We start from the raw sequence: 15,195 nt of genomic DNA, 5'->3' as shown, positions 1-15,195 counted from the left end.
GGTCATATTTTCACGTTGCAAAAAACAGCAGTAGTCCCCATCATGTTGGGATTCCAGCGGCCTTGATATCTGTTCTCCATTGTAGAAATATCTTTATGGAACCGCTCTCCATATTAGTCACTTATGTGTCCCAAATTGGGTGGGAAAAAGTCAAGATGGGAATGTAAGAAATGCACTTTCAATGACATTCGGCAGCCAAGTTGTTCATGTGCTGTAAGCCTGTTGTCTACTAATGGAGCATAGTTTGCAGCTTGTCTGTTCCCAAGGAATTTCTGCACTACTAGCACAAATGCATCCCAAGATGCAAGACGCACTTGCTTTGTCAGATTCTTGCGCTGATCATAAGTAGTGTATTTGCCACATATGTAGCAGAAATTGTCCGGATCGTTAACACATTTGCGTTTATCCATCTTAAGTTTCAAAACTGATAGCACTATAACACATCACTTTATCAAAATCTGTCCAGCTTGCCTTATATACTTACTGCTGACATCAGCCTGAGTGCGTCCAAACAGGTCTGGACATGTCCATTGGAATATGTCCAATATAATGCATTAATATTATATCTGAATAGGCTTTGCATGTATAACTTAAAATCTAGACGTGTCAGGCAAATTCCGAGTTCATATTTGGAATCAGCACGCTCATTTTAGTATAAATCTCATGTTTTTCTCTCAGTAGCAAAATCATTGTTGCGTTGTTTAATGGACGAAATTTAAAGTTTACTTCACATATCAGTAGAACTCAAGTGGAATTCCTAGATCTCCTCATTTCAGTAAAAGAATCAAAAATCATCTGTAGTACATATACAAAAACCTGTAGCTAGGAACAGCTGTATTGTTTACTCAAGCTGCCACCTTCCGAGGTGGTTAGTGAATATACCAACCAGCCAGTTCCAACAGTTAAAACGTAACTGTACAGTCAATTCTCATTTTAAGGAGGAAGTGAAAAAACTAAATAATCCATTTATTAAGAAAACCTACCCTGTAGAGGTCATGAATTCAGTAATGGAGAAAGTACACTCAATAGATAGATAAACCTTCTTTGATAGTAAAAAGTTATGTGGGACCAATACAGCAAAATTGGGTACTATTCATTCTACCCTTCGACCCTAAACTCATAGAAAAGAATATAAACAAATATTGGCATCATTTATGTAGGGATAAGATTATAGGACCTCTGTTACAGAAAATCCTACGACTTACATACACAAAAGCCTCCAGTTTAGGTCTGAAGGTTGCACCCTTTGTTAAAACTCTAGAAAAGAACAATAACACAATAGCAACATTGTTAGGTCTGAAAGTTTTTTTCATTGTGGCAGTTGCAACAATTGTAAAATCACAAAGTTCCCCAAATTTTTTTTCAAACAGTACCACAACAGTTACCCCACATGGCTCATTTTTGTAGCACTAGAGAAGTGCTTCTGGGAGGTTTAAATGCAGATTGAATTATTTGGTTTCCTGTAGGTTAACTGGATGTGGAGAATGCTTACTCCCTTGGTGGGTGGCTATCCCAGTGGGCTATCTCTAAGGGTTCATTGGTGATGGGTGAGCGCCTCACTCCCACGGAGCACCAAAGTCAAGCTATTACCCAGGACTCTGTTGCTCCCTTGGGGGATGGCCCCTACTCATCCCAAAATATTCATAATATAATCTATATTATCTACAATTCACTAGTTTGTAGTATTATCATATGATCGACCATAAGGCAGTAATAATGAGGGAGTTCTAAATTGATAGATTGATATGGGATGGGTTATAAAATAAGCTTAGATTTCTACAGCAGAATTATTTCAGTGTATTTTTAATTTTATATTAGTGTTAGGCAATGTGAAGGTTACAAGTATTGTTGAGCGAATCGAAGTATCCGAAGTGGACTTCGATCCGAATTTTGGGGAAGATTCGAATCACCATGAAGCAGAATTTCCTTGTGCTTGAGGAAATTCGGCTTTGAGGTAAATAGAATTTTCCCTGAAACTCGGATCAAAGTTCACTAAGGTTAGTAGCATTTTTTTAAATGGTTAACACCTGAAAGACCTTAATATAAATCTCAGATGCAGCGATCAGCGATGAACGCGGCATCTGAGAGGTTAAATGATGAAGGGTGGCACAATTGCCGTTCCCCGTCATTGCACCCGATACTTAGAAAGAAATGTGCTTTGTGACAAAGCAAATCATAACGGAGCAAATTTTTTTGTAAAATTCGGCGAAGCAGCCTAATTGAATTTTAAGAACTTCGCTCATCTCTAGTTATAAGAATAACCCATAAGAAATATAATAAGAGGAAATTATATAAAGAAAAAATGCATAGAAAACAATCATGCTAATATATGCAAGTTTGTTCATAAATGATTTATTATAATGATTAGTATTGCCATTCAATTTATGATCACAATGTTTTCTGTAACGAGGCGCTAAAGGCACACTCGGTCTCCCATCAGCCGCAGACCTGCTGCTTAGCTTCAGGAGCGAGGATCTGTGTTCGGCCTTGTTCCCAGGGTGGCTTTGCTAGCTGCGAGGCTACCTGCTCCTAGGTCTGCCTTGAGTGCCGAGCTGATCACTCGGTGCTCGACTTGTCTGTCTGTCGGTCATGTGACACTGGCCACGTCACATGACCCTCACTCCCCACTATAAATACAGGCAACCTGCTGGCTACAGGTTGCCTGTGATTTTGGTCCCTTAGGCTGTGTATTATTATTGTTATTTAGCTTACCTTTGGATTTGACCCTTGATCTGCTTCCTGACACCTCTTCCGCCTGCTCCCTGAACCTTGACGCTACCTCTCGGATTTTGACCTCGGCTTGCTTTTGGATTTTGTCTTTGCCTCTTGTCTTGTACTGACGTGACCACCTGGACTGACGCCGGCTAGTTGACCCGCCTCGCCCTTCCATTTTTGGTGGTACCTTGCTTGTTCCACCTCTCTGTCCGCTCGAGTGCTACCTCTCATTGGGTGTCCGCTTCCCTGCTGTCTCTATCTCTCTGCTTGCACTTACTCAGTTCAGCAACTGTCGCCCAGTTGCGCCCTGTCACCTAGGGCAGGTGGTGCAAGATTGGCAGGGACAGGGGACCGGGTGGCAGCTCAGGGGGTGCACCTCCGCTCTATCTTTATACCCGTGACGCTACTCCGTGACAGTTTTCTATTATACTTTTTTGTTGGCTGAATCAGCGATCCAGCCCATATCTTTGAGTTTGAGGACAAACAGTCCAGAGTTTGAGGGCAAATACTATACTGCCTTAGATCTGGTGGCATTAGAGGCAGAGCTTGTTAAGAGCTCATTTGCATAACTACTTTCCAGAATTCTAAACTAGCATGTATGGCCTATAAGTTTCCACACGCCGATTAAGGTGATCTCCCCAAGGAGAGACAGTACCCCCCAAATCCTGACTTTCACCCAGTTAAGACAGTACTCTATGCTCTGTACTGATAAGAAGCAATCACCCATCTGTAGATGAGGTGCTGGCTTATTTAATATCTGAGTCATGTCTCAAGGCCTATTTAAAGGGTTGAACATTGACTTATAGGATAGCTGCCTTACATCTGGTGTCATTAGAGGCATAGCTTGTTAACAGATAATTTGCATCTGTTTCTGATATATCGCACAATCAGTGTTTTATGATCTAATTATTTATTGTTATATGTATTTCTATTATTAATAACAGCAAGGGCCCTGCTAACATTATATACTGTATATATTTTTAGTAATAAATCATTGAGATTTTTACTACCCTACCCTGTACTGCACCAGGTTATTTCAAGTGGGAGAGTGACTCATATTGGAGTAAGGTTATATCCTGTTTACTACCATTACTGTACAGAATGCCCAGAGGTCAAGATTCAGTGGCTTCTCATGTTTCAGATCATTACTAGAGATGAGAGAATTTCTCAAAAATTTGATTCGGCCGGCTCGCCGAATAAAAAAAATAATTTGGTTACATCAGAATTTATTTGTGGCGAATTGCATTTAAAAAACTGGTATTTACTGGCTGAGGAAAGCATTTACAGTGGTGTAGAAGACTGCCTTGCAGGGACTCTGCTGTGGTAGTGAAACAATACTGTGAGCAGGGCTGTCTTTAATATTGATTGGACCCTGGGCAAAAATTTACTTGGGCCCCCTGGATCCGCCTTCCCATACCTTAGCAGGCAATCACGCCCTCCACCACAACACACACACAAAAAATCTGGTAGAGTATTGTGAATGACTGTAAATACTTCCAGTTCTGAAGACTCCAGTGGCTCAGGATCAGTGCTCTGGGCAGCTGGGCTCAGACTGGAAGTGGGCACCGCTCTGCAGGAAGGAGACCAGGGCTCGGCTCACCCTAGTGTTACAGTGAACCACAGCACCACACAGTATATAGTAGAGCAGTATAGCAGCCCACAGTATACAACACCTCACAGTATAGCACCTCACCGTATACAGCACCCCAAACTATACACGATACAGCCCCCCACACTATACAGTACAACAATATAGCACTCCACACTATACAGCCTCCACAGTATACAGTACACAGACCCCCACAGTATACAGTACAGCAGTATAGCACTCCACAATATACAGCCCCCCCACAATATACAGCCCCCCCACACTATACAGGCCCCCCACACAGTATACAGGCCCCCACACAGTATACAGCCCCCCCACACTATACAGCCCCCCACACTATACAGGCCCCCACAGTATACAGCCCCCCATAGTATACAGCCCCCCCCACAGTATACAGGCCCCCCACACTATACAGCCCCCCCACAGTATACAGGCCCCCCCACAGTATACAGTATATTAACATAACAGCCCTTGTCACCTTTTTCTGATGTAATCTTCACACAAAAAAGCTCCACAGTTAACTTCTCCTGCAACACTCCTGGTAGGACCTGTGATGACCTAATAGCCATGTGACCAGTAATATTGCTAGGTTACTGGTCACATGGTGGTGATGTAATCTCAGGTCCTAGATCACAGCTCTTACTTACAGTACGATGCCTGGACACATGGCAGCACCCCCTGTGTAGCTGACAGCCTGACACCCGGGGCAGTAGCTAGCATGGCTCAGGAGGCAGCTGCCTTGGGCCCCCCAGGAGCAACTGGGCCTGGGGCAGCTGCCCCTTCGTAAAGACGGCCCTGACTGTGAGTCAGTATGACATGCAGATGACAGGCGTCGCTCTTAGAATCACTGCACAATTCACTTATTTGGGCAGTTACGGGGCCAAAACTCACCAAATAACTCAAGTATGAACTCAACTTTGCAGGTCAATGTTAGCGTCAAGAAGAAGTGTACTCCTTTTACACCGTCGGCAGCTGATTCCACATAGATGTCTATAGAACCTGTTCTATTAAACGCTTATTCAAGTAGAGCTCCCCGACCGAGTGGAGAGGGTGTCAGCAGTAAGTTTGTGTTGACATCGCTGATTATTTTGCCCTCACTCTGTTACGTCAGAACAATAACCCCCCAAAAACGAATCCTGTCTGTGGAGCATCTGCCTTCATTCGGTCAGCATTTGGTCAGCAATCCATAAGTATTGCTAAAGCAAAAAAAAAAACAGGAGAGGATCCAAAACAGAGATGACATGTGAATGAAATATTTGCATGTCGTCTGTGTTTTGTACCCACTCCTGCTTTTGGCTACCAAATCATAAGCCAATTCTGATTCAAAATAGGGACCATGTCATGCAGGTCTTACAGCTGTTACATAGACAGGATCCGTTGTGAGTCTAATTTTTTCCTTCCATCTGACAGATCAGAAGAAGGGTCAAATAAATGATGATGTCAGCCAGGCCGAAAGGCAAAATTGTGGCCCAGTCATGAAGTGGGGAGGGTGGGAACAGCATTAGAAGTCCACAGAGTGGCCCTATCACATAGTGGTGAGGTGAAAGCAGCATGAGGAGACCACAGAGTGGCCCAATGACAGAGTCTGGAGGTGGCAGCAGCATCAGGAGGAGGCCACAGGCTGGCACAATGACAGTGTGGAGGTGGCAGCAGCATCCAGAGGCCACAGAGCGGCACAATGACAGAGTGTTGAGGTGGCAGCAGCAGCATCAGCACGAGGCCACAGGGTGGCACAATGACAGAGTGTGGAGGAGGCGGCAGCAGCAAAATCAGGAGGAGGTCACAGAGTGGCACAATAAAAGTGTGAAGGTGGCAGCATCATCAGGAGGCTACAGAGTGGCACAATGACAAAGTGTGGAGGTGGTGGCAGCATCAGTAGGAGAGGCCACAGGGTGGCATGGCAGCAGCAGCATCAGGAGGAGGCCACAGGGTGGCACAATGACAGAGTGCGGAGGTGGCAGAAGCATCAGGAGGCCACAGAGTGCCAAGGTGACATAGTGTTGAGGTAGCAGCAGCATCAGGATTCCACAGAGTGGCAAGGTGACATAGTGTGGAGGTGGAAGCAGCATCAGGAGACCACAAAGTGGCAAGGTGACAAAGTGTGAAGTGGCGGCAGCAGCATCAGGAGACCACAGAGTGGCAAGGTGGCATAGTGTGGAGGTGGCAGCAGCATCAGGTGACCACAGAGTGACCCGGTGACAGAGTGGGGAGGTGGGTGATAATACCAGTACCAGCTGAAGATAGTGGGTAAAAGAAGGAGCACTTGGCATCAGATGTGTGGCATCAGGCGGGTGGCAGCAACAGAATAGTAGCTAAGCTAAGTATCCAGAAGAAACTTTGGTTTTGTCAAAGTGTTGGTGTGACACCATGGATGATATAGTCTGATGCATCAGGCATTGGTGGGTGGAAATCCTGGCTGATCCACGACTGATTCATATTGACAAAGGTCAGTCTACCCACATTTTGGGTGGACAGGTGAGTTCTTCTTGGGGTAAGTATGGCCCCCCCTGCACTAAACACCCGCTGTGATGCCACACTACTGGCTGGGCAGGACAGCTTTTCCAGGGCAAACTCGGCCAGTTGCGGCCACAAATCCAGTTTGGCTGCCCAGTAGTCCAGTGGATCTTCAATGTGGGGTGGCAGGGTGCTTTCCAAGTACGCCACCACCTGCTTGTTCAGGTCCTGCTCCAGGTCTAGCTGCTGCTGCTGCTGGTGAGTAGTTTCTTCACTAGGAGGGTGAATAAAGCTGCTCATCAGCGACTCTAGACTTAAGTTGCTTCTGATGGAGCTGGAACTGCTCCTACCCCCCCACTCTGCCAAAGCAGCCATGGCAGAGGAACGTGAGCAAAGAGGGCCCCCAGTCAGACCTGCAAGAGGATGGACGATGGCACAGAAAGGCAGCGACCAACTGACTACATAGGATGTCTCTATAGTAGTTCAGTTTGTCCTCCCTCTCAGTCAGTGTAAGAAAGGCCCCCATTTGGACCAGTAGCAAGGGTCCAACAAGGTGGAGAACCAGAAGTCATCCCTCTGCCGAATGCTGACAATTCGGCTGTCACTACGCAGGCAAGTGAGCATGTATCGGGCCATTTGTGCAAGTAACTCCATCTCCATTGCATACTACCACAGTGTGTCTGGGTCCTCTGCCTCATCTTTCTCATCGCCGTGTAGCTCCTCTGGCTGCTCCTGCTCTTCCTCTCCTGTCACCTGTGTAGATAAACCACCCATTTCGCTATACATTGCTTGTGCTCCAATGTCCTCCTCCTCCAGTTCAGCCCCCACAGGGCTCACGTGGCCGTGACCAGCCAGATTAACAAACACCTGTTCCAGGACATAAAGCAGTGGAATGATGTTGTTCATCCCGTAGTCCTGGCGACAAATAATGTGACCTCCTCAAAGGGCCTGAGCAAACGGCAGATGTCACGCTTGAGCTGCCACTGGCTGACATCGAAGTTACACAGGGAAGTACTCCTGTCCGCTTGGATCATCAAGAAATCGTTTCTGGCCTCTCTCTGTTTGTATAGTTGGTCTAACATATGGAGGGTGGAATTCCAACGGGTGGAAACATTGCATATTAGCCTATGTTGGGGCATGACGTTCTGCCGCTGCAGCTAAAGGACGGTGTTATTTGCTTTGCAGTGTACGAGTGGCTGAAGTGCATGCAAATTTTCCTGGCCATTTTTAGGATGTCTTGCAGATAGTTGGAAGACTTCAAGAACCGCTTGACAACCAGATTGAACACGTGTGCCATGCAAGGTGCACGGCTCAGCCCTCCTTGACGCAGCGCCGACACCATGTTCTTCCTGTTGTCGGTCACCATGGTTCAGATTTTGAGTTGTCAGAGAGAAAGCCAGGATTTGATTTCTTGATGAAGGACACGGAGCAGTTCCTCCCCTGTGTGACTCCGTTCGCCCAAGCAAACGAGGTACAGAACAGCGTGACACCGTTGTGCCATGCACATGTGGTATGCTGGAGGGGCACAGTGAGTTATCCCTGCATTGGAGGCTGAAGACACAGTGGAGGATGAGGAGGCAGAGGTGGACATTGTGGCAGGACCAATGGCGTGAGAATGTGGAGGCAGAAGCGGCGTCACCTGGCTAAGTTGCTGGTGTGGCCGTGCAGGAACCGCATTCACCCAGTAGGCCGTAAAGGACATGTATTGTCCCTGACCGTAGTTACAGCTCCACACGTCGGCACTGGCGTGCACTTTGGCAGCCACCAACAGGCTCAAGGACTGACCCACCTTCTGTTCTACATATGTTTTCAGGGCTGGTACTGCCTTTTTGACAAAGAATCGATGGCTTGGGACTCTCCACCTTGGCTTGGCACAAGCCATTAGTTCTCAGAATGGTGCAGACTCCTCGACTTGGAAATGGAGGGGTTGCAGCACGAGCAGCTTGGCCAGAAGCATGTTCATTTTCTGCGCAGATGGATGAGTGCACGCATACTGTTGTCGCTTCGGTGATCGATTGCTGACTGAATGATTGACGAGGAGTAGGAGGGCGAGGAGCAGGAGCATCGGGACCATTAGATGATGGGAAGGACAGGCCCTCTTCAGCTGAGGTGGTGGAGCCTTGACTGGCTGAAACCGGGTGCGTGCCACTGGGTGATGCAGTGGTTGCTGCCGCAGGCTGCACCTCCACATTGGAGCCACGGTTCTCTTAGGCCACTTTATGGTGAGACTGAATATGTTGACGCAGGGCTGTGGTGCCAACATTGGCACCCTGGCCGCGCTTCACCTTCTGCCCATAGATTCTACAAATGGGAATGTTCACCTCTTCCAGCGGCTTAACAAAAAACTGCCACACCGCCGAATAGGTGATTTTTCTCCCAACACTCTGCACTGACTGACTGCTACCACCGCTGCCACCACTACTTTACGGGCAGGTAGGCTTCTGCGAAGCATGTGGTCTACCACGGGTACGTTTGGCTCCCGACCTCCCACTGCTGCCACCCTGCTGACTTCCGGCTATACTAGTTAACTGTCCTCTAGTAGCTCGTCCTCGCTGTATAGTGGAGCTGAGCCCACAGCATATAATACTTCTCTGGCTGAGGGAACAGAAAAGGACAGAGGCAGGTTGAGGACAGGTAAGGGCACAGGACCTGCTCCTGGGCCATGCCAACTAAGGTTTGTGTCTGACGAACCCACCGACTCTTGGCTGGGGGTGTCTGATGTCACGAGGCCCTTATTTTTTTCGACTTATACACGCCACAAAAGGCTTTAGAACATATAACTGCACTGCTGAACGGCAAATAGGCCCTTATTTTTTTCGACTTATACACGCCACAAAAGGCTTTAGAACATATAACTGCACTGCTAAACGGCAAATAGGCCCTTATTTTTTTCCACTTATACACGCCACAAAAGGCTTTAGAACATATAACTGCACCGCTGAATGGCAAATATATATATTTTTTTGCCACTAAAACATGCCAAAAAGGGCTTTAGACCATATAACTGCACTGCTGAACGGCAAATATATTTTTGCAACTAATACATGCCAAAAAGGGCTTTAGAACATATAACTGCACCACTGAACAGCAAATAGGCTCTTATTTTTTTCCACTTATACAGGCCACAAAAGGCTTTAGAACATATAACTGCACCGCTGAATGGCAAATATATATAATTTTGCCACTAATACACGCCAACAAGGGCTTTAGAACATATAACTGCACCGCTGAACAGCAAATATTCAGTATATATTTTTTCCACTAATATGCGCCAAAAAGGGGTGCACCGATGAATGGCAAATGTATTTTTTTGCTACTAATACATGCCAAAAATGGCTTTAAAACATATAACTGCACCGCTGAAGGGCGAATAATATATATATATATTTTTTGCCATTAATACACGCCAAAAAGGGCTTAAGACCATATAACTGCACCGCTGAATAGCAAATATATATTTTTTTGCCACTAATACACGCCAAAAAGGGCTTTAAAACATATAACTGCATCGCTGAATAGCAAATAGGCTCACATTTTTTTCCACTTATACAGGCCACAAAAGGCTTTAGACCATATAAATGCACCACTGAACGGCAAATATATATATTTTTTGCCACTAATACATGCCAAAAATAGCTTTAGAACATATAACTGCACCGCTGAATGGCAAATATAGATATTTTTGCCACTAATACACGCCAATAGGGCTTTAGAACATAAAACTGCACCACTGAATGGCAAATATGCCCTTATTTTTTTCAACTTATACACACCACAAAAGGCTTTAGAACATAGAACTGCACCGCTGAACTGTAAATATTCAGTATATATTTTTTCCACGAATACACACCAAAAAGGGGTGTACTGCTGAATGGCAAATATATATTTTTGCCACTAATAGACATCAAAAAGCGCTTTAGAACATATAACTGCACCGCTGAACGGCAAATAGGCCCTTACTTTTCTTCACTTATACACTCTACAAAAGGGCTTTAGAACATATAACTGCACCGCTGAACGGCAAATAATATTTTTTTTTGCCACTAATACAAATAATATATATTTATAGCCACTATTACATGCCAAAAAGATTTTTAGAACATATAACTGCACCCCTTGAACGGCAAATATGCCCTTATTTTTTTTTTCACTTATACATGCCACAAAAGGCTTTAGAACATATAACTGCACCCCTGAACGGCAAATATGCCCTTATTTTTTTTTTCACTTATACATGCCACAAAAGGCTTTAGAACATATAACTGCACCGCTGAACGGCAAATATATATTTTTTTGACACTAGTACACGCCAAAAAGGCTTTAGAACATATAACTGCACCGCTGAACAGCAAAAAGGCTCTTATTTTTTTCCACTTATACAAGCCAGAAAAGGCTTTAGACCATATAACTGCACCGCTGTACGGCAAATAATATATAATTTTTGCCACAAATACACACCAAAAAGGGCCTTAGAACATATAACTGCACCACTGAACGGCAAATGTATATTTTTTTGCCACTAATACATGCCAAAAATGGCTGTAATTTTCTGAATTCACCACACAGCGGCTAATAAGCCCTTTTTCCCCCACTTATACAAGCCCAAAAATGCTTTTGAGCATATAACTGCACCGCACAAGGGCAAATAAGATGTAGAAATATTTCCTTGTAATAAACCCTGTAAATTGTTGTATCAAAAAGCCCTTGCACCCCGATAACAAGAACGGTTTGCTGGAATTACAGAGCTGTATAATGGCAATTTGGATCCCCAGTCAGTACAGCAAGGTGTAATAGGATTGTTCCTATTACCCAGGCTGTAAACTCCCCTACTGAACACTGTTCTGCTTCAATACTGTGGAATGATTCCTCCCTATCCTTTCCCTGAATGTCTATAGAGCAAAATAAAAGTTTTAAAGTATTTTCAACCACTGTCCCTAGCGCCTGGAAAATGGCAGAATCCAAGATTACTGAGGCTATTTATAGGGCTGTGACATCACAGGGCTGGCTGGCTGCTGATTGGCTGCATGCATGGCATTAGATGGCATTTTAGGAAAAAATTTGTCTGATTCGGTGCAAATCGAATTTTTCCTGAAATTCGGATCGAATTCCACTTCGTCAACCTCGATACGCTCATCTCTAATCATTACATGAAGAAGAAGCTGCATGACTAGGGTGATATATACTTATAAAAGACAAAGAAAGATCAGTCTAGTTTCACTCTAATTAATTGTTTTTACCTTGCCTGATGGCGTGACAAGCATAGTGTAAAGCAACCAAGGATGAAGAGCAGGCAGTGTCAATTGATAGGGAAGGTCCCGTCAGATTAAAGCAGTAGGATATCCTGTTGGCAGCTATGCTTGTTGCTGTCCCAGTGCCATTAAAATGATTGATGTTTTCTGGAGAATTATTATAAATATAGTCGGCATCTCTGTTCATGAGACCTGTAAATGTATAAAATAGAACATTTTATACATTATAATATAGGGAGGGAATTATTATTTTTTATGTAAAATTCATAAAGAACATAAAAAATGCTAACTGCAGAATATTTTTTATAATGGGCTAACTGCAGTGTAGTTAATAGAGGACAAAACAGTAATACTGATGGCATGTAAGATAGTGATATCATAGTTGGAAACAGTCTTGAATTTGAATTCTGGGTGTCCTGGGTGGGTTTGGGGGCATTCCTGGGGTGGGCCTTACATGCCCTGAATTTTCCAACTGTAATGTTGATAAGTTTGAGTGACATAGGAGTGTGTAAATGATTTGGTATCACGATTTTAACAAGTGCCATTTGGTGAAAATATTCGTCTGGGGCGGAAAGATACCCTTATCCCCTGAAAAAATGTAGATATTTATTAAATGAATGAATATACTGTATATTGAAGATATATATATATATATATATATATATATATATATATAGCAAACAAATAAAGTACCAGCACACCACTAAATGCACTAAGACTGAGTGAACAGGTGAATGTGTGAACAGAGTCAAATACATGACGCCAATACTTACTGCAAAGCAGTGAAGAAGCTCTTAGCGCATATTAGCGCAGAGGACCAGGCATCCTCTTTGGAACTTAGCACTCCTCGCACATCCCCCACCCCTTGGTGTTTTTAATCAGAGTAAAAATAGAGCTGGACCCTCCATGTTAGAGTAGGTCCTACCTGATAAGAAGCTACCTTGTCCTCTGGTAGGTGGACCTGACATATTTTTGATCAATAATATGCGCTAGGACCTTCTTCACTGCTTTGCAGTAAGTATTGGCGTCATGTATTTGACCCTGTTCACACATTCACCTGTTCACTAAGTCTTAGTGCATTTAGTGGTGTGCTGCTACTTTATTTGTTTGCTGTATTATTGCCGGGTAGCTTGCACCTGTGATTTGTCTCAGGAGGTGCTGTGGGCAAATGCTCACGTTCGATGGTGTCTGGCACATTGGAGAGGCGTTCTGTTGACGGATGAGTCCCAGTTTTCACTGTTCAGGGCAGATGGCATACAGTGTGTGTGGCGTTGTGTGGGTGAGCGGTTTGCTGACGTCATTGTGGATCGAGTGGCCCATGGTGTCGGTGGGGTTATGGTATGGGCAGGCGTATGTTATGGACAACAAACACAGGTGCATTTTATTGATGGCATTTTGAATGCACAGATACAGTGATGAGATCCTGAGGCCCATTGTTGCGCCATTTATCCACGACCATCACCTTATGTTGCAGCATGATAATGCATGGCCCTATATTGCAAGGATCTGTACACAATTCCTGGAAGCCAAAAACATCCCAGATCTTGCATGGCCAGGATACTCACCAGACATGTCACCCATTGAGCTTGTTTGGGATGCTCTGGATCGGCGTATACGACAGCGTGTTCCAGTTCCTGCCAATATTCTGCAACTTTGCACAGCTATTGAAGAGGAGTGAACCAACATTCCACAGGCCACAATCAACAACCTGATCAACTCTATGCAACGGAGATGTGCTGCACTGCGTGAAGCAAATGGTGGCCACCCCAGATACTGACTGGTTTTCTGACCCCCCCACTAAGGCAAAACTGTGCACATTTCAGAGTGGCCTTTTACTGTGGGCAGTCTAAGACACACCTGTGCAGTATTCATGCTGTCTAATCAGCACCATGATATGCCACACCTATGAGTTGGGATGAATTATCTCGGCAAAGTAGAAGTACTCACTAACACAGATTTAGACAGATTTGTGAACAATATTTAAGCGTAATGGGTCTTTTGTGTATGTAGAAAATGTTTCAGCTCTTTGACTTCAGCTCATGCAAAATGGGAGCAAAACCAAAAGCGTTTATATTTTTGTTCAGTGTATATTGAGCAATGTTTGTTGTAAATATGATAACCAAATGTCATCTATGCATTGATACTTTTAACCATCTAACTGTTTTGCCGAGTCCAGCTCCAGCAGTGGGAAAAGTAGCTAACTGGAGGAACAAGAGCTGCTTTAGATGCTGCTATCTCCTGATTAGTAGCAGCTAGAAACATGCAATTGGTCTTGTTTGAAAGCTTTCAGACAATACCAGAATGACAGCAATATATTAATTGCAGGGGAAGATATCACTGATAGAAATCGGGATTCTGTGAATACATTTAAAAGTGAAATTAAAATCAGGTTTTCCCCGAGATTATTCCCGACCCGATTTCTAACAGTGATTCCTACTCTGTTGCTTGGACTTTAGCTTTTCCTATGAAAGGAATATCAGCTTTCAAACAAGACCAGTTGCATGTTTCTATCTGCTACCATCCAGGAGATAGCAGCATCTAAAGCAGCACTCCCCCATCCAGTTAGCTACTTTTCCCAATGCACGAGCTGGACTCGGTCAAAACAATTAGGTGGTTAAGGAACCAATTTTAGTGAAGAACCACTCAAGCAATTTTGGCTTAGTGCATAGATACATAATGCATGCAGGAAGGGCTTAATAGGTCCTTTACTATTGCAGGCCTGGGAGCCTAAACAAGGCCTAAGACCGCCTTAGCAATCAATCAGCAACCCATTATTTTGACGAGGCGGTGCCGATCAGAATGCTTACGGAGCTCTCTTCCTCTGACTAACTCTCAGATGGAATGGTCTGCGTCTGAGGGGTTAAATGACTGGGATGCCTGATCTCAGTCATTGTGATGCATCTATCTAGACCATAATGCCCAATTCAGGGGTGAATGGGTCTGTCTGTGTCTTAGGGCACATGCACATGCAGTTTTGGTCCGCATCTGATCCACGTTTTTTATGGATCATGTGTGGACCCATTCATGTCAATAGGGGCCTCAAAATATGCGTCTGCGTCCTTATGTCCGTTCTATGGCTCTGCAAAACAGACATTCCTGCAGGAGAATAAAAATGACAGCATGCACTCCGCCGGCATCCTTGTTTTGCAGATCCGCAAAACACTTGCA

At 44.5% G+C, this 15,195-nt stretch overlaps 1 protein-coding gene across 2 annotated transcripts in view; it reads right to left on the bottom strand.

The window, feature by feature from the left end:
• Positions 1 to 15,195, bottom strand: part of LOC122938599 (highly reducing polyketide synthase PKS6-like) — a 71,001-nt gene that overhangs the window by 12,206 nt on the left and 43,600 nt on the right. For both annotated transcript variants that reach the window (XM_044294227.1, XM_044294228.1), the window contains one exon: positions 12,016 to 12,219. In XM_044294227.1, coding sequence (XP_044150162.1) covers positions 12,016 to 12,219 — 204 coding nt within the window. The remainder of the gene's footprint in view (positions 1 to 12,015; positions 12,220 to 15,195) is intronic.

This window comes from Bufo gargarizans, chromosome 5, assembly GCF_014858855.1.
Source record: "Bufo gargarizans isolate SCDJY-AF-19 chromosome 5, ASM1485885v1, whole genome shotgun sequence".
NCBI classification, from domain to species: Eukaryota; Metazoa; Chordata; class Amphibia; order Anura; family Bufonidae; genus Bufo; species Bufo gargarizans.
Note: the sequence above shows the minus strand (reverse complement) of the source record. Positions and strands in the feature narration are given on the sequence as shown.